We start from the raw sequence: 21388 nt of genomic DNA, 5'->3' as shown, positions 1-21388 counted from the left end.
CGTGGGGGCTCTTGCTAGAGAAGAATCTTAAGTGTGGCTGCAAAATCGGACCTTGCCTGAGGCTTGGGGGTGGGGGGGTCCCCTCTTCACACTGGAAGCTGTGGGAACAGGTGAACTGAGTCCTTTTGTCATTTAACTGGGAAGCAGACTAGTGCTGGTCACCCATGACTCAAGATGAGTGTCGTCAGAGCAGGTGCCTTGATTGCACAGTTGGCCCCTACACGCTCTATAGAGAATAATGGCCCTCAGTGCAGCGCGGCTGCCAAGGTTCCAGTGTCACCAGGTGACTGAAAGCAGAGCCAGCACAGTGCGGATATGTCAGTCTAATAAAGGGGTTTCTGAATCATCTAGCAGTGGTGTCTGGGCACCATTATTTCTACTAACTAACCCTCAAGCAATGAACTCAAAATCTCCACTCTTTAAAAAAAAAAAAAAAAAAAAGTCCCTAGCCAAAACCCAGAGAAGCCAAAGGTGGTAGTCTCTCTCTCTCTCCCTCCCTCCCCCACCCCCTCCCCGCCACCCCCGGCCTTCCTTTCTATAACAGTTTACAGGCTTCAACGTTAATGACCACTCCAGCTTTTTGAACACAGAACTCCCCACCCCTCATCAAAGAGCCTCCTCGCCTCCCTGCCGCGCCCCAAGCCCAGGACCCATATCCAATCTTAATGGAAAGTAGGATTATTTCAAAGGGAAGTTATAACACCCACAAACGCTTGGGATAACCAAACAGGTGAATTAGTCCTGGAGCATCCGGGGACGTTCAAAGTAACACAGATCGTGTGAAGTATTTCATTTCATCCGTCTTTGTGACCAGCCCAAGTTCAGATTTTAAATATAGTCAGTCGGGAAGAGGAAAACTGAGGCGTTCCCCAACCACAGCCTGGATCAATATCTATAATCTACGTTTCTCCCGGGTGAACTCAAGTCCCAGGTGACGGGTTTATGTATTACTCTGGCAGAGGAGGAGGAAGTGAGGGTGCCCAGGTGCCACAAGGAAGCCCTGGCCAAGCACTGAGGTCATAACCACCTGGGGGCATGGCACGGGGTGCTGAGTACCCGGCACCTAGCGCTGGAAGCCTGGGTTCTGCCTGAACTTAAGGGTTCCCGAGTCACAGTGAGGGACACCCAGCGTGGGACACAGCCGGGGTTGGCTGGGCAGGGGCAGGCTGGATGTAGCTGCCCAGTGGGCATCAGGATCCCTGGGCCCCATGTGAAGCCGTAGAGACCCGGGAGGAGGAGGGATGGGATGGGGGGCACGGGGCCAGGGACATCCCAGGTGGAGAGGCCCCTGCAGCCTTTGACCACTGGAGCGAGCTGCAGAGCGAGCTATGAAGTTGCGGGGTCCTGTCCCGGGCAGCCCGTGCTACGCGCCACCTTTCCCGCGGCGAGAGCGGGGAGGAGCCCAGAGCAACGCGGGAGGCAGAGCGGGTCACGGTCCCCAACGGCCTGCGGCGTTCAGGGCGCAGCCGCACTCCCCTCTGCGCTCCTGGACCCTGTCGCGGCCCCCGGCGTAGCGCGGGCTCAACTTTCTCGGAGCCACAGGTGGCCAGGGCTCATTCCCCCGGTGTGTGTAGGGGTAGGAGGTGGGGGTGTGGGACTGGTTCTGTGCGTGCGCCTCTCGCTCCTCCGCCCCCCCACCCCCGCCCCCAGGTCCCCTGCAGCATCTACATCTCAGCCCTGCCCATCATTCAGCTCGTCTGTTTGCAAAGTTGGAAAAGGGGTGTCTCTCCCTCGGTGACCGCCCCACCCCAGGGCCGGGAGCCGCGGGGGGCACGAGGCTGACTTGCTGGGGTCCGCCTGCTAAAATCTCCTTGACCCTGCCCTGTAACTGACCCTTAAGAAAAAGGAGGGGAAAGGACCCCCAACAACCCGGCACGCCTACTGCGCATGCTCAGAGTTGGACAGCTCCAGAGAGGGAAATTTAAAAACGGTTCGAGCTGCGACGGTGGCCAAATTGCAGACAGCGAGGGGCGAGCGAAAGGGAGTCCCCCCTGCCGCAGCGCCACCCGCCCCCAGCCAGCCAACCCAGGACCTGCTCCAGGTACCACGGTGCTGCCCGGGCTGCGCGCCCCGTCGGACCCACGGGGGCTTCACCGGGGCAGGAGGCTTCCCACACCTGCTTCAAGCTTGGCTTAGAGGATTTAGGGGCGTCCCCCTCCCCGAGTCTTATTTAATGTCGCGTTTGTGGGTGGCCGGGTGGGTGGTGCAGTGCGTGAACTGATTTTCCAGCACCCGTGTGGGGTCTCCTTCCAAGGCGAGAGACCAGGCGGGGATGGTTCCCCTGGCCCCATCAAGCCCCGCTTTGATGATCTCTTCATTTCCAGGCCGTTCATAGCAGAATAGTGGTGGGGACTGCGGCTTGGAACTGAATGGAGTTCTTCAGATTTCTATTTGGCCTGGGTTTTCCAAAGCTTGGCGCTTCTGTTTAGGGGCTCCCCCTCCCCCCTTCTCCTTGAATTTGAAAGAACTTGGAATTTCACTCACTGTCCATCCTTAGTTCTTAACCTCCCCCCACCCCCAGCCCCCGGCCTCGGGATTGTCCTGCAATTGTGACCCTTTTGGGGTCTGAACTGTGGGAAACTGGGGGTCTCTGCCCTACATCGGTGCTGATGGGAACTTTTTTTTTTTAACTTTTTTTTTTTTCCCATCCCTAAGGAAATGATAGAAAGTGGCATTTGGTCCAGAATGTCAGAAATGATCAGAAGCTCGGGGCACAACCACCACTGCTCTCCGCAGGAATACAGGTGAGGAGGCCTGGGCTCCGTGCTGGTGGGGGCGCACCTGCCTTGTCTGTGAGCTACAAAGTGTGAGCTTCGGAACGAGCAGCTCTCTGCAGTTTTGTGTCCCCTCTAAGGGTGTGTCTCCTGTGGGTCACAGACTGTGGGCAGCCTGGTGACCCCAGCAGCTGTTGCTCTCCATCCAGTGACTCCAGCAAGGGTTCTAGGAAATGGTCTCCACCCCACCGTGCCCCAAAGCACTCAGGATGTTGCAAGGTTGTAGGTCACAACTGTGAGTTCTTAGCCCGGCTGTGTGACTTTTAGCTAGTCCTTTGCCCACTCTGGACCTGGTTTTCTCCTCGTATAAATAAATGGGGCTGTGACTTAGATGACCTCAGGGTCTCTTTTGGAGTCCAAAGGGCCAACAAGCCTCAAAGTGAAGCCCAAGAATGGTTCTTGCAGCAGGATCAAAGTTCAGGGGAATGTGGGGGAGCCTTATAGAACTTCCCTCTTTGTGGAAAGCCATTAGGGGTTTCAGCCAAAAACCAAACCCAAACAAAACCTTCTTTACAGGTGGGAGAACTGAAGCCCAGAGCAGAGCACACAGAGACTCGGGGAGGGAGGGGGGAGGAGAAGGAAGGTCACAGGGTCCCCCGCTAGCCTCTCTTCCTTGAGATGGAGTGGCCTGACCTGGTTCCCAGGGCCCTAAAACCAGCACCATGTCTTGGTTGAGTAGTGGGGCCATGATGGGGGCTGCCCCGGAAAAGCCAGGCTGTCACCTCAGATCAGCCCTGTTTACCCAGGGGCTGTCTGGCTCGGGCTCCCGCTGTAGCCCCAGCCGTACCTCCCGAGGCCGCAGGCAGCCTCCAATTAGAAGAAGGCTGCTGTCTCTAGACACAAAGGAGCCAAGGATTCAAACAGCTGGGTTTATCTTATTGGGGTGGTGGTGGTGCGTGTGCGCTTGTGTTCGCGTGTGTCTGTGTGTGCAGCACCTGGCCCAGGTGCAAAAGCAGTTACCGTACCCATCATTCCTGGCCTCTGCTGAGCCCATCACTCAGGTGTAGAAACTGAGTCTTACCCAACCTAGGTCCTCTGGGCTTCCTTCTTGCTATAAGTGAAGACTGAAGGCTGTGTGAGCATCTCCAGCTTGGGTAAACCTGGCTTCTCTGGCTGTGTGGCACTTCTTAAACCTCAGTTTCTTTATCTGTAAAATGGAGCTAAATGGCTGGGGGGGGGGTAATGGGGTTGCTGTGGCAACTGAGCAGCCACATCTGGCTTAGCTACTTGCTGGTAGTGTGATCTCTGAAGCATCATTGGTTTAATACAGTGGAGAAGAGAAACTACCCTAAAATTAACAGATACCCAGCAGGCCTGACATGTTCCCAGGGTAGCTTTACTGTAGTCAGTGCAATGGCTCAGTGGGTAAAGGCGCTTGTGATGCGAGCCTGGTGAACTGAGTTCGATCCTTGGGACCCTTGTAAAAGATGGGAAGGGGGAAGTGACTCCCCAAGATGTCCTCTGATCTCTACACACGTGCTGTGATATGACTGTCTTCAGTGCCCCCCAAAAAACAAGATTAAAAAAATAAAAATGAAAATTAAAAACGGGCACACTTAGGCTGCCATGGGATTCACGGCAAAGCTGACTGACTTCTAACTAGTTTAAACTAGTTTTAACAGGCTGCTTAACTAGTTTTGTTGTCGATGCTTCCAACTTAGCCATGTTGGAATGTGTGGGAGTCAGAACCACAGAGAGCCTGAGGCGAGTGTGGGGTGGGATCCCCGAATCCGGATGCCCGCCCATCTGCCACCCAATGAAGGCTCCCAGAAGGCTGGGCTACATGTCCAGGCCAGAGTCAACCAGAAACTGCCTGCAGCACTGCCTGGCTCTAACACCAGGGAAGGGCAGACAGAGAGCATCCTTAGGGAATGGCAGGTGTGTCCTGCTCACTAACCAGGCGGGGACTCGGGACTGGACGAAGGCCCCATGCTATCAGTACTGGATCCAGAGGTGCCTGGACCCTGGCATACTTTTGCCACGATGTATTGAATAGCTAAAGCATCCAGACGGCCTTAACCTTTGCTGCAACTGCTGGGGGCCCTTTGCCTCAGACTGCCACCTCTTGCGGTATAAATGGTGACTCTCAGGATAAGTGGTGACCAGCTGCCCCCAAACCATTCTGGGAGCTGCAGCATTCCTGTGACAATCTGGCAAGGGAATGAATCCAGGGATTAGCCAGAGTCAATGCTTCAGAGTCCTCAAACCTGAAATTGCCACATACCCGAGATCATCGAGACTCTAGTCTCACCTGCATCCCCCTCCCGGTAAAGGTCACATATTACCTCACCACTGTGTGACCCCCGGACAAGTTATTGCCCTCTCTGATCCACTCTGCGAAATGAAATCTCTGAAAACCAATCAACAGGCTGGCCATGGGGGTTTTGTGCCTGCAGTGGGGAAGGCGTTCAGCCAGCCCAGGAGGGCACTTGTTCCTAGAAGGGAAACTTCATAATTACTTTCAACACTCCCATTTTTCTCCCAGAATAATAGCCCAGGAGAGGTTTACGGCTTCTCATTGGCTCTCCTGCGTCTCCAGGGACTGCTCGGAGGATTGAATCCTGTAGGCTGCGAGTCCAGCCACCGCTGGGGCTCCTCATACAGGCCACCAGAGCAGCTGCCGGGTGCTCCAGCCCCCCCTGGGGCTAGTTTAGCCGTTAGTTAACTTTCAAAGCCCACGTTCCAGGAGGGCGTTGCTGGCTGCAGCCAACCGCCCAGTTTTGGGGCAGCTGTCAGGGGTCAGTGGCAGAGGCCCTGACAGGGAGAGCAGTCACCTCTCTCTTCCTAGGGGCTGACACTAGAGTGAGCCACCAGTATCTGTGGCTCTCTCCCAGAGCGAGCAGCCTCGAGCTTCAACAGCTTTAACTGGGTTTCTTCTTAGCTTCCTCTCCCAGAATGTCAGGGAGTAGTTCTTAAGTACCTGCTTGGTACTAGGTGCTAAGTGCTTGCTCAGTTCCAGCAAGTGTGGTCTTCCTGTCTTCCTGACAGCAATGACCCCGGCTTCATCTCCATCTGCAGATGAGGAGACAGAGTCTAGAGACCTTGCTTGCCCACAGGCTTAGGTATGGGGAGAGGCAGGAGAACAAGAAATTCTGAGCAGCTGCCTCATATTTTGGAACTCAGTTCCAAGAGGTCAGACGCAGCACCTTTCCTCCAGAGAGGGAGTTGAGCAAGGGAAGGCCTGTTGGCGTGTTCTCCGGCCCACACCTGCTCCCGTGGAATTCCACGGGAGTCCTTGCCCTGTTCGTTAACTTCCCAAAATGTCAGGGCTTGCCCTAAAGAAGGAAGAGATCCTGGGAAGAGAAGGTCTCCTCCCCCATTCCTCCCCCCCCCGTTACACACACACACACACACACACACACACACACACACACACACACTGTGGTTTCCTTCAGTGAACCACAGTGCCAGGCAGACCAGCTAGTTCAGCATTAGCTAGATAGATGGGCGAGCAGACAGATCCTGCCTAGTGGTGGGAAATGGTTCAAAAGCCCCTTGCCTTGTGAGGTGCAACATTGAACCTCTTAAGGGAGGCACCACCCATCAGCTGTAACCTCCAGGGTAGACTTACAGGGGAACTAACATCTTCACAGCCTCCATTTTTGAGATCAGAATATTAATTAGAGTCCTAGCAACTGTATAGACAAGGAAGAGAGGTGTCCAGTCATGCTACCCCGGGCAAAATGCACACACACACACACACACACACACACACAGTCCCATGTCAGCTATTGTTCTAGATGGTAACAACACTCCCTTCTCCCCACAAATCACATCATTTCATGGTATACCCACTCTGTCTTGCAAGGAAATTCTGAGCATGCTAAGTAGCATTTAACTGTCTCCCCCCTTAACCACCCCCCACCCCCCGCCCCATGAACCTCTCTGAAAGGTATCACAAAGAACATGTTAGCTGGGTAAACACGGCCCTCAAAGGCTTAATCCTGGAGACAAGAACGGTTTGTGGACTGTTACAGTTTCTCACCAACCACAGCCCAGGAGGGTGGGGCACCTCCTTGTCATGAAGATCTCTCGGTGGCTCTGAATCCCTCCCTCCAGTGTTTGCTGGCACACCCCTTCTGGGGCTCATCCAAGGGAGGAGCAGAAGGCACAGTGCGAAGTTAAGAACGTGGCTGGAGCACACAATGTTGTGTCTCTTAGTCCTCCCTCCCTAGCCTCATGTCTGCCCTGCAGTGAGAATCACGACTCCGTTTTCTTTAGGGGAAACTGAGGCACAGAGAAGGGGGAGAACCGACTGGCCAAAGTGACACAGCTACAAAGACGTAGGGGTGAGATCTGAGCTCAAACAGATTGTGCCTTCTCCTGCATGCTGGCAGTGCCAGCTCTGCCCACCATGTGAGATAGAGATTCCTACAGGAACTGTAGCCACACCGGCACAGGTTCAGCCTCACTGGGTACCCACTGGGCTCTTCAGCACATGCGTGATCAGCGGTGGCACAGAACAGCACCGTGGAGTCCAGTCCACCTCAGTGGGCAAATATTTGTCCCATGAAGGAATGGCAGGCTGAGTCAGTGTATTTTGTCATCTAGGCATTTAGCAGCTAGAAGGGAGTAGGTGTTCCTGGAAATCCGCAGGAGATTCTCCAGCTGTTGATGTTGTAACCACAGCATCAATGTTAGGGGCAGGTCAGAGTTCTGAGACACTGAGACGGTTTGGGAGGGCTTCCTGGAGGAAGCATGGTTAGGAGCTGGGTTGGCAGTAGAGATAAAACTTCCGTTGCTGATCCCGCCTCTCTTTCCCACATGAAAAGGTATAAAGAGATGTCTACAGGCTGTTGAACACACAGCCTTCTTCTTCTTTTTTTTTTCTGAGACAGGGTTTCTCTGTGTAGCCCTGGAACTCACTCTGTAGACCAGGCTGGCCTCGAACTCGGAAATCTGCCTGCCTCTGCCTCGCAAGTGCTGGGACTAAAGGCATGAGCCACCACTGCCCGGCTAACACACAGCCTTCTTAGGCCTTATCCTTACACAACAGGAGGCTAGAAACCTGTGGACACATTGCCAGAATGATGGCGGTGGGGAGGACCCGCAGGGCTGGACCAGCTTGGTGGCTCTAAGCAGCAGACTCGGAAAGAGCCAGGAGTGTGCCAAGGAGCGCACAGCTGAGGAGACAGCCTGTGTGCAGGCTGATGAGGTGTGAGTTTAGAACCCTCTCCCCCTCCCCTTCCACCCCCAGCCAGGAGAGCCAGCTCAGATTTCCCAAAGTGTCCCTTGACTGAGACTGTGTCACCATGGGGACCCCAGCAACACAATCCTTTTCAACAGTTTCATGATGAGGCTGTGCCCTTCCCCGACATGTCCTGGATTGTTTCAGCCAAGTGGGCAGAGTGACCACGAGAGAGGCTGCAGAGCAAGGGTCTCTCCTTCAGCTTAGCCCCATAGCCAGCCTGCCCATGCTCCCTAGGCACACTGCCTGTGAGCTGGGGGTCAGAGGTGACCTCCTCCTAGTGGCCAGGGAACTTGGGAGATGCAGACTGAAGGACCACAGGATATGTGGCCATACCACAGGCTCTCCTCCTTGGCCATCCAGGGTCAGTTAAGAAGCCTACCTGCTTAGATGTAAGAAAAGTCAGCTTGCCCGTTTGGGGTATGTGTAGTTGGTGTGGATCCCCTGAGGTCTAGACAGTGTTCGTGGACTCCGATTCATGCTGAGTCCATACTCCTCTGAGGGTGAACCAGTCCCATGAGCACCCTCAGTTGCAGGAAGTGCCTCTCTCCTCTGCCATCTGATCTTCACCAGGCCTGAGAGACAGGGTATAGCATGAGGGTGCCCATTTTACAGCCGGGTAAACTAAGGCACAGAGAGGTAGACACTCACAGACAAGACTCATGGATGTTGAGAGTTTGGGTGTGTGTGGTTCGAATTAGGTTTGACCCCCACCTTCTCTAATTGAGAGGGGTCTGGTTGACATGGGGGTCAGTAAGAAACAGTGTGCCTGGTATTGTTGAATGGGGAGATCTGATATTTGGAAGGCTCACTGAGTTAGGGGAGCCCTGGGAGCCCTCTCATTAATGATAACTCCTGTGAATGATAAATCCTCAGGGTCTAAGAAGGATTCACTGTTAGGGGTCATCCCAGGGACCCCTGAACCAGTGCTTTAATCAGCTTGCTCAGCTAGCCCTTATATCCTTAGGCTAGCCCTCTGCATGCCCAAGCTAGTCCTATTTGCTCAGGCTAGCCCCATGCTTTCTCAGGCTAGCCCTCCTACCTCCCCAGGCTAGCCCCTTTGTATGCTCAGGCTATCCCCACGCCCACTCAGACTCTCTGAGCAAGGCGAGCTATAGCCACGGGGAACACCTGAGTTTTCTACCCCTGCTGGGCCCCAAGAGAGTGAGGGTTGAACATCAGGAAAGTAGGGTACATTTGTGATTATTGAGTGCCTACTGTGTACAGAGGCCTGTGCTGGGCTCTGTGACTCTTCCTGTAGAGGAGACAAAGCCCCTTACTTCAGTAGTGGGGGCTCCTGGGGCCACTTGCACCCAGTAGGAGGTTCAGTGCCTGTCTTATTCTTGTTGATCCTCCTGACCCTCGGGGTCCTCAGAAACCTGGGTAGTGCCTGCTGGGGACACTACCAGGGCTCAAGGAACAGAGGCTTGTAGACAATGAGAGACGGACTAGCAAGGATCAGAGAAATGGGCGCCTGACAGAGAGAGGCACAGGGAAGAAGTGGTAAGGCTTACACCGTGAGCAAACAGAAGGCGCGGGGCTCCAAGAAGCCACAGCCAAGGTCTCTGAAGCCTTAGGACCCATGGCTCATGGGTCAGAGCCAGACCACCCAGTCAGCCAGAGGGCGACACCAGTCCCCAGTGCATGGTGTGTGGGAGTCACATGGGCATGGGGTGAGCATCAGACGCAGGCGCCCGAGTGGCATCTGCAGGAAGTCTGTACGGTGATGGACAGCTGTTCCGAGGGCAGTCAGGTGAGGGATAGCGATTACGTGGGAAGGAGACAGGTCCGTGGGGTGTAGAGGAGGGAAGGGGTGCTCTGCCTCTAAGACTGTTATCCCCATTATGCAGATGTGGAAACCTAGGCCTAGAAAGGTTCAGAAGTGCGCGACATCCTCCAGCAGAAAGGATGAAGCCAGGACTTCACCACAGAGCCCGTCAGTCGCAGTGACAGACAAGACACAGAAAGGAGAGTGGGAAGAGCTCATCACAGGCATGTGGGCATTGGGGATGTGGTCACCCCAGGGTTTCTCCTCACTGAGGAACACAAGGACAGACAGTGAGTGGAATAGGCTTGCAAGGCCCCAGGGTTAGTCCAGACTTTTACTGCCTTTGCAAGTGTCCCATAGAGGACAAAGTTACTGTGAACACTGTCATAGGCTCTGTCTGTTTATCTGTCTGTCCCTCTCATGATGGCAGGAGACATCTCAAACTACCTCTCCTCCACCCTAGAAACCATTTCTGGGGCATCTGAGGTGTCTTCACCTTTATTCTCATCCACACCCATTTTACAGACTGGAAAACCAAGGTTGGGTGTTAAATGTTCTGAGGGCCGGTGGTAGGAAACCAGGATAGTTCCTGAAATCACAAGTCTTTCCTGTTGCAATGTCCTGGACCCAGAGTTTACAGTCTATGAGGCACTGGGAGGAAGCAAGGCTGTGTGTGGGTGCCTTCTGGACGGGGAGATGCACAAGTTGGTGAGCCCTGTGCAGCTGTGGAGAGGAGTGCCTTGACGAGCTCCTGGACTGGACAGTGAGGAGAGTCCATACTCCCTTGCCCTCCCGTGCCCCAGTCCCCTGTCCCTGTGTGGAAAAGGGAGGAGGGAACAGGGCTTCAAGCCCGTGCTCCATCACAGGAGCACAGAGGGGTTGGCAGGGCCAAGAGGGGCTGGCACACAAGACAGACATTCTTCTGCATGGCCGAGGCAGGAAGACCACAGACCCCCGAAGTGACAGCAAACCCCAAGAATAGACAACAGGCCCCACTTGCACTAAAGGTGACTGTGCACTGTCTCATTCGATGCTCACAATGGCTCAGGGGACTGGGGTCTCAGGGCCTGAAGGGACTTGCTTATGGCCACATGCTCAGAGTCCCAAGGACCCATCAAGAGCCAGCCAGCTCAGGGTCGTCTGCATCTGCGAGTGGATCCAGCGCCCAAGCAGGACCCTTCTGCACTGTAACTCTCTCAGCTCTACTCCTACAAACTGGCTGCATTAGGAATGACTACCAAGGTGGCAGAGACCAGGTTGGAGCCCCTGTCACCCTACAAAGGGACTTTAACTGTACTTACTAGCCTCAGTTTCCCCATCTGTAAAGTAAGATGTTCGCCCTCTGTGGCTCACCTGCTGCTCCCAGACAAGGAGTTCAGGGATCAGAGGGCAACTCTAGCAGAACCGGATGGTTACACTCAATTCTTCCTTGCGGTCACTGACCTGGGCTCCGTCTGTTTCAACCAGCCACGTTGGCAGCAAAGGTCCTTGGAGAGCACCACAGGGGGAAGCGTAGAGTGGTGAGCTACAGAGGAACAGTGGGGAGCACTCAGTACAGAGGATGATGGAGCTGGAGCACGGGTAACCTGGCTGCTGCTGCCACTTCCCCCACCCCCAAGGGGAGCCAGGAGTCCTAATGACCCGCCCCTTCCTGGTTAAGACGGAGACCCCAGTGTGGCTGTCGTCTTGTGAGAAGGAGAAGGAAGGCCAGGCAGGCAGGGGACAGCAAAAACACGGGCAGCATGTGGGGGTGCTGAGTATTTAGTGGACTGAGGGATGCTGGGGAAGTAGAGCCACCATCAGGACAGCAACAATGCCACCCCACCACCTGCCACCTTGAAGCACCATTAAGAATTATCTCTGGCAGGTCTCACTCTATAGGAAGCAGTTTAGGACCGTCAGGGACTCAGTTTCTCCATATGTAAAATGGAGACAACACACCCCTCAGGGCCTGACTTTAATTAAGGGCATCCCGGTAAGTGGGAGTGGTTGGGAGCTGCAGTCTTCGTGTCTGCTGGCTCTGAGCCTGTCTACCCTAATCTCCGCTAGGAGAGAGAGTGGGGTCAGCCCCTCCCCTGTACACCATAGTCCCCAGGGATGCTAGGGGACAGATGGCATGGGCCAGGCCAGGGCCAGGACTGTCACTCAGATGGATGAGTTGTAAGCAGGCCAAAGGGGTGGCCACGAGGAAACACAGAACCGATGGCATTGAGATTTAGAACAATGGGGGCCACGTGCCGCAGGGGCAACAGTCGTTTGTGGCACAATGGGCCACCGAGGGACAGCAGCCTGGCCAACTGTTGCCACTGACACCAGCCAGACAGTTACCAGTCATGTCCAGGCCCTGTTTTCCTATGAGGCAACCAATGGGCGAGGCAGCTCATCATCACCTGATACTGGCTTCGTGAGCGGAGGGCCCAGACCTGTGATGACTGAGCAGCGGTGGTCATGGTGATGCTGCTGACTGCTGCTCTAAGGACAGAGAGCAGAGATGGGAGGAGAGAGTATGGGAGCTCAGAGACGCCAGGCAGAGGGATGGCAGGCCACATGGGAAACCCCACAGGTGCAGGAGGGACCTAGAGACTGAGGTTCTAGGGTACAAGTTCCCCCTCGCTCCTCTCTGAGACCCTGTCACACACTGGTTTGAGCTCAAGTGTGGGGGATGTAAGCTTTGACCAATTGGCAACAGAGCGGATAGAACTTGGTACAGACGAGATGGTGCTCGGATAGGGTATGGGCAGCCCAGACAGCAGACACAAGGTCCTGTCACAAAGCTGTTTGCCACACGGCACATGGAACTTCAGGGATACCAGTGTCATCTCCCCAGTTGGGGTCTTGTTGGGCACAGCCTTTCTCTTGCTGCAGAAAGCTGTGCATTGACTGTGTGTGTGTGTGTGTGTGTGTGTGTGTGTGTGTGTGTGTGTTAGTGTGTTAGCCTGCTGGTCACTGGTATGCCTGATGGGGCTTCCAGGGCTGCCTGGGTCATGAGGAAGATCCCTGGCTGCAAGCTGTGTCACCTGCTCCTGGACCCCCACTTCCTGTGCTACATGACCTTGATCAAGTGACTCATTGTGCTGAGCCTCAGTTTACCACATATGAAAGGGGACACAATAAGCATATACCTCATCCAAAAGAAGTGTTTTTGAATTTCAATGTGGAGGTTTGGGGAGTGTTCCAGGTACATGCAGGGAGCCATATTTGTGAAGGGACTGGAGACTACGGGTGTCTCGTGTGTCACACACCACAGCGTGAAGGGGTTTACGGCAACTCCCCCCCCCCCAGATGATCCACAATGTGAGGTTTTCCACGGTGGTATCATGGCTCAGTAACTTTTTGATTCTGAGATTCTGGTTTTTGGAACAGGCTCCTGCCTCCCGTGGGTGATGACGACCTCCCTGGGGACCTTCAGTCGCTGTCGTGGCTCACGGCCGTGGATGTGCCGCGGCTGCAGCAGATGGCAAATGGGCGGATAGACCTGGGCAGTTCCGGTGTGACACATCCACACCCAGGTAGGTTCAAGGGGAGGAGGCGACCCCAGCCCTGCCACAGGGAGGACCTTCTGTCTCTCTGGCCTCTCTGTCCATACCTATAAAGTGGGAGGAGTCTCCTCTTTCTGGGGGCGTGTCCATATACCTTAGTGATATACCCAGCCCCGGGGAAGACACCCTGGGACTTGTCAAACACCTCACACTGTTAGCAAACTTGCATTGGGCCAAATGCAAGCTGAGGCCCGTTCTTACACGAGCTAAGAGTGGGTTTTAGATTTTCTGAGGACGGTAAGAACATGGAGACAGCAGACCATGTGACTGGCAAGGCTGAAAGCCTTTGCTGTCTGACCCTTTAGAAAACATGTGTACTGCCCTCTGCTCTAGAAGGTTCTGAGAGAATCCTGGACTTCGTAGGTGCTCCGTAAGTGACAGGGAGCTGTCAGCAAAGAGAGTGGACTGAAGTCAGTGCTGACGGAAAGTGATGTGACTGAGGTGTCACTGCTACACAAGACCAGGACAGAGGTGGACATCGGTGTCCCAATGTCCACAGTGACTGACTTACATCTTCCATGGAGGATGAGGAAATATTATTTATTTATTTATTTATATATTTGGCTTTCCGAGGCAGGGTTTCTCTGTGTAGCCCTGGCTGTCCTGGAACTCACTCTGTAGCCCAGGCTGGCCTCGAACTCGGAAATCCGCCTGCCTCTGCCTCCCGAGTGCTGGGATTACAGTGCCTTTGCTGGGAAAATATATTTGAGATTTTTTAAATTCATAAAGTCTAGATCCAAACTATTCAGTACCAATATTTACAGTGAAAAATCAGCCACACACTGTATGCAAATGAATAGATATGGCTGTGTGCCAATAAAACTTTATTGACAAATCAGGCTATGGGCTAGGTTTGGCCTGCTGATAAGTTTTCTAACTCTAATCTAGAGCCCTGGAAGACAGTTATGCAGCACTGGGATGTGCCTGCCCCTCTGGTCTGCAGTTTCCTTATCTGCAGGGAGAGTAAAGAGAGCTATTCTTACGCGGTATTGCCAATGGTCCATACAGGAGACATCTTAAAGCAGCTGAAGTTTGATACATGGAAAAATAAGGCAGCATGTGGCAGGTCACTTTTCCTTGATTAGAGATAGTGCAATGAGAATCTGTGATGTATTAGTGATGTCTGTCACAGGCCCAGCACAGGAAGCAGATGTACATCTGCTATTCTTGGCCTAATCTTTGGCAGGCTGACTAGCAGAGCTTCCGGGAGGAAGAGGGGGACAAAACACTTGTATGTTAATCTAGAGACCCCAAGGAGCCAGGAAGCTTTTGAGGAGATGAATGCTAAATCAGCATTTTAGTTCATAAAGCACAAGAACCAAACTAATCGATCATCACCGTTGCCATCAGCTCACATTAATAGAGATTTTTATTAGGCACTCGGTAGGCAGTCCTCCATTTAACCACCACAACTTTGTAAATAGGTAAGGGGTAATTAGAAATGGAGACACGGAGGTTGGCCAAATTATACAGGTTACAGGCTCCGCACTATTATGTACCACACTCCAGGAAGCACTTCCTGCCTGCCTGGTCCTGGGGTGGACGGTGGCCCCCATACTCCAGGGATGTGTGATGGACCTTCTCCACTGTGGCCACCATTTCCAGCAGAGCCGCTTCTCTGTGCCTTCCTCCTACAGGTGCCTTGGCTGGGACAGCAGACCTGCATGTGGGTGCGGCCCCACGTCCCCTGCTCCGCCGCAGCCAGACTGCCGTGGTCCCCAGGGGTGTGCTGGGTTTGAGCCCTATAGGCAACCACAGAGCCAGCGTAAGTGCCACTGCATGGCTGGGAAAAAGGGGGATGTCTGTCCGTCCCTGACCTTCTGTCTCGTTCTGTCTCACTCTCTCCAGGCTGAGCAGATGAACCAGTTCCCTGCAGGAGGCCAGGCATCATCGGTCCTCCAGGAAATGCCACAGCTGTACTCCCCAGCTACCCAAATCCAGTTCCCTCTGCCTCTGGGGTCCCAGCAGGTACTGTAGGCTTGGAAACAAAATATCCTGGAATCACTTGTACCAATTTTTTTTTTTAAGATTTATTTTATGTATGTAAGTACACTGTCGCTGTCTTCAGACACACCAGAAGAGGCATCAGATCCCATTACAGATGGTTGTGAGCCACCATGTAGGTGCTGGGAATTGAACTCAGGACCTCTGGAAGAGCAGTCAGTGCTCTTAACCGCTGAGCCATCACTCTAGCCCCTTGTACCAACCTTTTGGGCCCTAATATACCACTCAGGCTCCTGGGGACAAGATGCCCTCTTTGCCCACACATTCTTACCACTCAGGTCTTGCTGGGGACACAAGAAACTGGGCTAGGGTTTATGGCTTACATCTGATTGTCTCATGGCCCTCTTCTCTCTGCGAAGTGCCCTCCTGCCGGCCTCTATGGTTCTCCGTTTGCGGCTCGGCCTTCCTACCCACAGGCCCACGGGACAATGCACGCGTCTCAGGAGCCACACCCCAAACACTACCCCAAGCCCATCTACTCCTACAGGTGAGTTCCGACTGTCCAGGAGGAAGCAAAAGGGCTGCCTTCAGGTCATCTTAGACAGACAGGAAGTGTGAGCTGACTCCAAAGGGAGTTGTCCCCAGGTGGGATCCACTCTTGGGAGGGACTGGCAACTTTGTATCAGATATTGGTTCTCCATGGTCTCAAACTATATGGCTTTGTCTCTCCGAGCCTGTTTCTTCAGATTAAAAGTCAGTCGTAGAAATGGCAGTGTGTATCTCGGGCTTTGGGGAGGAAGCATCTTGGATGAAGTCTAAAAGGCTATGGGAGTGGAGTCAAAGGGCAAACAGGATCTCTCTGCTCACTGCTGTAGCAGAGCTGAGATTGGGTGAGGGGAGGGATAGGCACGGGAGGAGGGCATGGAAAGGTGCTAATAAGGAGCTATTGCTGGGAATATGGAGGGACTGGTACCAAGCAGGGCAGAACCCATGGCAAGAGGGGACCCTAGGCTGTCTGTCCCTGTCCTGAGCCTTGTTTCCATCCCCATGTCTGGCCCCAGCTGTCTGATCGCCATGGCCTTGAAGAACAGCAAAACAGGCAGCCTGCCCGTGAGTGAGATCTACAGCTTCATGAAGGAGCACTTCCCCTACTTCAAGGTGAGGGCACTGATCCAGGGTGGGGTGCTGAAGCCACCCTGTCTCTCCCTGGCTTCCTCTGCACCACACCAAGCCACAATCTTAGCCTCGCAGTTTTATGAGCAATAGAACTGGGCTGGGATAGAGAAAGCAGAGCCTCATGTATCTCTGGGTATGAGGAGGGGAGGGGCCGGGCTAGTTATTCAGCACTGAGCCAGAAAGCAAGATGTCAAGCCCACCCTCAGCAGGAGCCTTTGCTGGCGAGTTCAGAAGGACTTAAGGAGACCTTGTGAGCAGCAGGAGTGGGATTGACCATTAGTCAGCCTGCAAACTTTAAATCCCAAAGACCACCAAGCAGCCAGGCGTCCGGATCACAGGATCTCGGGCCTGGACAGTATCCCAGGTAGAAATGCTGGACGCATAGATTGGGTGAGCTGGGTGCCAGTATCTGGTTATCGGGCAATGAAGTATGAACATTTGAAAGTGATTTGCAGGCAGGAGAGATGGCTCAGCGGTTAAGAGCACCGACTGTTCTTCCAGAGGTCCTGAGTTCAGTTCCCAGCAACCACATGGTGGCTCACAACGATCTGTAATAGGATCCGATGCCCTCTTCTGGTGTGTCTGAAGACAGCTACAGTGTACTCACATACATAAAATAAATAAATAAATGTTGGAAGGAAGGAAGGAAGGAAGGAAGGAAGTGATTTGCACCAAACTTACTGGGCAGCTCCATAGCCTTTGGCATCAGTCTCCCCTAAATCCTGTCCATTAGGAGATGAGAAAAGACACTGTGAAAGCCCTGGAATTGTGGTCCAACTACAGACCCCAGGGCAGGGGCTACTGTGTGCCACAGTCCCCACCCTTCCCTATCGTCTTCCCAGCTTTTATAGACAGAATTCCTTGTGTCCTGCCCGGACAGGCATGAGTGTGAGTATGCCCAGGCAGGGAAAGACTCACTAAGTGGGTGTCACCTGAGGCATCTACCCGACACCCACCCCCTCTGCCCCCCGCAGACAGCACCTGATGGCTGGAAGAACTCTGTGAGGCACAACCTGTCCCTGAACAAGTGCTTCGAGAAGGTGGAAACCAAGTCCAGCGGCTCCTCACGCAAGGGCTGCCTGTGGGCCCTGAACCTGGCTCGCATCGACAAGATGGAGGAGGAGATGCACAAGTGGAAACGGAAGGACCTCGCTGCCATACACCGCAGCATGGCCAACCCCGGTGAGCCCCGACCCACCACGCATGCGCACACGCATACGTACCCGCCACCTCCATAGCCTCCCATGGCTCCCCGCCCCAGTCTAAAAGCCAGCCAGCGCGGGAGAATGGAGAGAAATAGAAAAAGCTGCTGTCCCTGGTTTCTCACTCCGCAGCCCTGGGGTGGCATCCCTGTGGGTATGGGAGGCAACAATGCTCATTTCAGTAAGGGGGAGACGGGTTTTAGCAGGGAATGTTAGAAGGCCCTGTGTGACACCCATCCCAGGGTTCCCAGGCCTTGGTCTAAGCTTGCTGTGGAATCCTGGGTGGGTCATCTGGCCTAGATTCTCATCTCTAAAGTGGTCCAGCTAGCTCCTGGGCCCCTTATGGCTCAGTAAGGAACAGTCGAACGCGAGTGATTCCTGGGGCTGGGTGGGAAAGCACACATTGCAGTGTTCGGTCCTGAGCCCCAGAAGCCAGGTAAAGGGGATGTGGCAGTGCGCATGAGCAATCCTGGGGCTCCTTGGGCAAGGTGGGTGGTGGAGATGCATGAGCTAACAACAGACCTTGTCACAAGGTGGAAGGCAAGGGCTGCCACCTGAGATCGTATTCAGACCTGGACGTGTGCTCTGTGGCGCACACGCATGCATGCACACACAGACACATGCACACAATACACATGCACACATACACATGCATATAATATACATGCACATACATACATGTGCACACACATACACACATGCACATACATATACACTCATGCACACACATACACATGCACACATACACATGCATATAATATACATGCACATACATACACATGCACACACATACACGTGCACATACATACACACATGCACACACATATACACGCATGCACATGTACATACATACATGTGCACACACATACACACATGCATACACATATACACACATACACACACATGCACACACATACACGTGCACATACATACACACATGCACACACATATACATGCATGCACACACATACACACACATACACACATACACACACATACACACATACACATATATACACATGCACACATATGCACACACATATACACACATGCACACACATACACACATGAACACACATATACATGCACATGCATACATGCACACACATACACATGCACACACATACACACATATACATGCACACACATACACACATGCACACACATACACACATATACATATACACATATACATGCACACACATGCACACACATACACACATATACATGCACACACATACACATGCACACGTATACACACATGCACACACATACACATGCACACACATACACACATGCACACACATACACATGCACACATATACATGTGCACACAATATACATGCGCATACATACACATGCACACACAAACACATGCAATACACATACACACATAATTTTAAAAAGAGTGATTTCTGCTCTTTGTTCTCATAGAAGGGAGCCCATTCAGCCCATAGCAATGAGTTTCAGTGTTAGGATTTTTTTTTTTTCACAGAGTGGCTTGGTCTCCTTAATCATTAATGATCTAGCTGTCTCCTGGGACCTGTGTCCCTGCCTCAGCCCCCTCTGCAGGGGCTGGTAGGAATTCAAATAAAGTCATAGGGACATGGGTCTGTGCTGTGAGGTCCTGTCTGGAGGGGAAGGGCTGTTAGGGATTCATGGTAGCTCCCCTCCCGTTTCTTGAAGGTCTTTTAATGGTTTGGGATGGCATCACATCTCCATAGCAACCCAGTGCAGACGGAATCACACCATCTCATAGAAGAGGAGACTGAGAGTCTCAGACAGTTGCTATTTCATATGGGTGGTGGCACAGGGACTCAGGACCTGGTGACAGAATGGACTTCTGAGTCACATTTCCTACTTCTCTGCAGAGGAGTTGGACAAGCTCATCTCAGACCGCCCAGAAAGCTGCCGGCGTCCTGGAAAACGAGGAGAGCCTAAAGCCCCCGTGCTAACTCACACCACCACGGTGGCCATGGCCCATAGCTGCCTGGCCATCTCCCAACTCCCACCAAAGCCACTGATGACCCTGTCCCTGCAGTCAGTGCCTCTGCACCACCAGCTCCAGCCCCAGGCACACCTGGCCCCAGACTCCCCGGCACCAGCACAGACCCCACCTCTTCATGCCCTACCCAGTCTCAGCCCAGGGCCTCTCCCACAGCCAGCCATGGGTAGGGTTCCTGGGGACTTCCTCAACATCAACAGTGACATGAACACAGAGGTGGACGCCCTGGACCCCAGCATCATGGACTTCGCTCTACAGGGTGAGGTGTAGGAGGTAGGGGTTGGGCAGGGTGGAGGGGAGCCCTGGTGGCGGTGGTCTGCCTATGCCCATCATCACTATGACAACCACCCTACCTATTAACACCTCATGAGCACCTGCTGTATACCAACCAAGCACTTCCTATACACCATCTTGTCCCACCCTGCCAAAGCCCTGCTATCTCCTCTTTGTTCTGCTGATAAGGACACTAAAGCAAAGAGAAGTTGAGTCACCAGCCTGGCTGCTCACTGGCAGACCCAGGATTTCAGCCTAGCACCCCAAACTTTTCTTCAGTAATTGCTTCAACGTTACGCATGCTAAGTCAGGTGGGGTTACACTGCAGCACAGGGGCCCCTTCAGTCAGTCCAGGGGGAGACAATGAATAGACAGACACATCCAAGAACCAAGCAGGGTATCAAGTGTGCTTCAGCAAAGGCTCCCAACCCAACTGAGCCCTAGCACACATGCGCCTGCTGTGTTCCAGCCCTTGTGTCCCATCCCTCACTAGGGAACAGAACCGATGGCAGGTGAGTCGGTCAGGTCCGTCACAGCTGTGGAAAGGCATGTCCCATCCCCCTGTTCCTCTGTCCTCCCTGGCTCTGATCCTGAGGTTGCTGCCCAATGAGAACCAAACACTTCCCGTGCACTGTGGCTCATATGTGGGTGTTTGGATCATCTCCATCTTACATTGTGGCTCAGAGACTAAAGTGGCTTTCCCAGGGGCACACAGCAGCAGGAGGAAGACCTGGGCGGAGCCTCTGCTTCTGCTTTGCCTCCTGAGAACACCTCACGTCATCTTTGCTTCTGTTCCCAAGAGGGGGATTTGAACTCAGGGCTGATTGGCCCTATGCTGGCTCACCCAAATGCTTTTGTCTTTGCAAGGTAACCTGTGGGAAGAGATGAAGGAGGACAGCTTCAGCCTGGACACGCTGGAGGCCTTCGGAGACTCCCCGCTTGGCTGCGACCTGGGACCCCCAAGCCTGACCCCTGTCTCTGGCAACAGTGACCAGTCATTCCCTGATGTGCAGGTGACAGGTCTCTATGCTGCCTACTCCGCCGCTGCAGACGGTGTGGCCCCATCGGCGGCCAACTCTGCGCAGTACCTGGGTACACCAGGGAACAAGCCTATTGCTCTGCTTTGAGCTGTTGGCCTGGAAGAAAGGGCACCTTGGCTGCACCGTGTCTCGAGCCAATTGCTGATGGGGGAAATGACAGCGTGTGGTTCCTCCTGCACCCCAACATGCTGCCACAGGACACTCCTGGGGCACCCAACAGAAGCAAGGCGGGGATGGCAAGCCCTCCACCTCCCCATCTTCTGCAGGACTTGAGACAGAGGCATGGCCTACAGCTGGAGAAAGGCCCTGGTCAGCCTTGGAAGTGACATGATTGACCTCCGCCACAGACTTCTGCCCCTTGCTCCTAGGGTGTCCAGAGCTATGCTATTGAGACTGTGTGTACATTTATTTATATTTATTGTGACTCCAGCTAAGATCCCTAGAAAAAGACCCATGTTAGACTCCCCACTGCTCAGCAA

General features: G+C 53.6%; 1 protein-coding gene across 2 annotated transcripts; it reads left to right on the top strand.

Moving 5' to 3' along the window:
• The first annotated feature begins 1887 nt into the window (after positions 1 to 1887).
• On the top strand, positions 1888 to 20996 carry Foxn4 (forkhead box N4). 2 transcript variants are annotated; one of them, XM_021163952.2, is made up of 10 exons: positions 1888 to 2041; positions 2656 to 2744; positions 13094 to 13239; positions 14907 to 15034; positions 15118 to 15237; positions 15633 to 15760; positions 16275 to 16371; positions 17364 to 17571; positions 19463 to 19855; positions 20737 to 20996. In XM_021163952.2, exons 2-10 carry the CDS (start codon positions 2659 to 2661, stop codon positions 20994 to 20996), a joined length of 1566 nt encoding a protein of 521 aa, XP_021019611.1. In that variant the 5' UTR covers positions 1888 to 2041; positions 2656 to 2658. The 2 variants fall into 2 exon arrangements, with proteins under 2 accessions (XP_021019611.1, XP_021019612.1); XM_021163953.1 differs by lacking the exon at positions 1888 to 2041 and having other exon boundaries at positions 2659 to 2744; positions 15127 to 15237.
• The last annotated feature ends 392 nt before the right edge of the window (positions 20997 to 21388 follow it).

The sequence above is a fragment of the Mus caroli genome, unplaced genomic scaffold (assembly GCF_978045245.1).
Source record: "Mus caroli unplaced genomic scaffold, Mus_caroli_1 scaffold_4, whole genome shotgun sequence".
NCBI classification, from domain to species: domain Eukaryota; kingdom Metazoa; phylum Chordata; class Mammalia; order Rodentia; family Muridae; genus Mus; species Mus caroli.
This window is presented reverse-complemented; position numbering and strand designations above follow the sequence as displayed.

What these genes read in the sequence shown, in the direction of transcription:
- Foxn4 (XM_021163952.2), top strand. Translation starts at nt 2,659, where the DNA reads ATGATAGAAAGTGGCATTTGGTCCAGAATGTCAGAAATGATCAGAAGC. An exon ending in CCGCAGCATGGCCAACCCCG is followed by an intron (nt 17,572 to 19,462) that starts GTGAGCCCCGAC and finishes ACTTCTCTGCAG; the next exon opens with AGGAGTTGGACAAGCTCATC. An exon ending in CATGGACTTCGCTCTACAGG is followed by an intron (nt 19,856 to 20,736) that starts GTGAGGTGTAGG and finishes TGTCTTTGCAAG; the next exon opens with GTAACCTGTGGGAAGAGATG.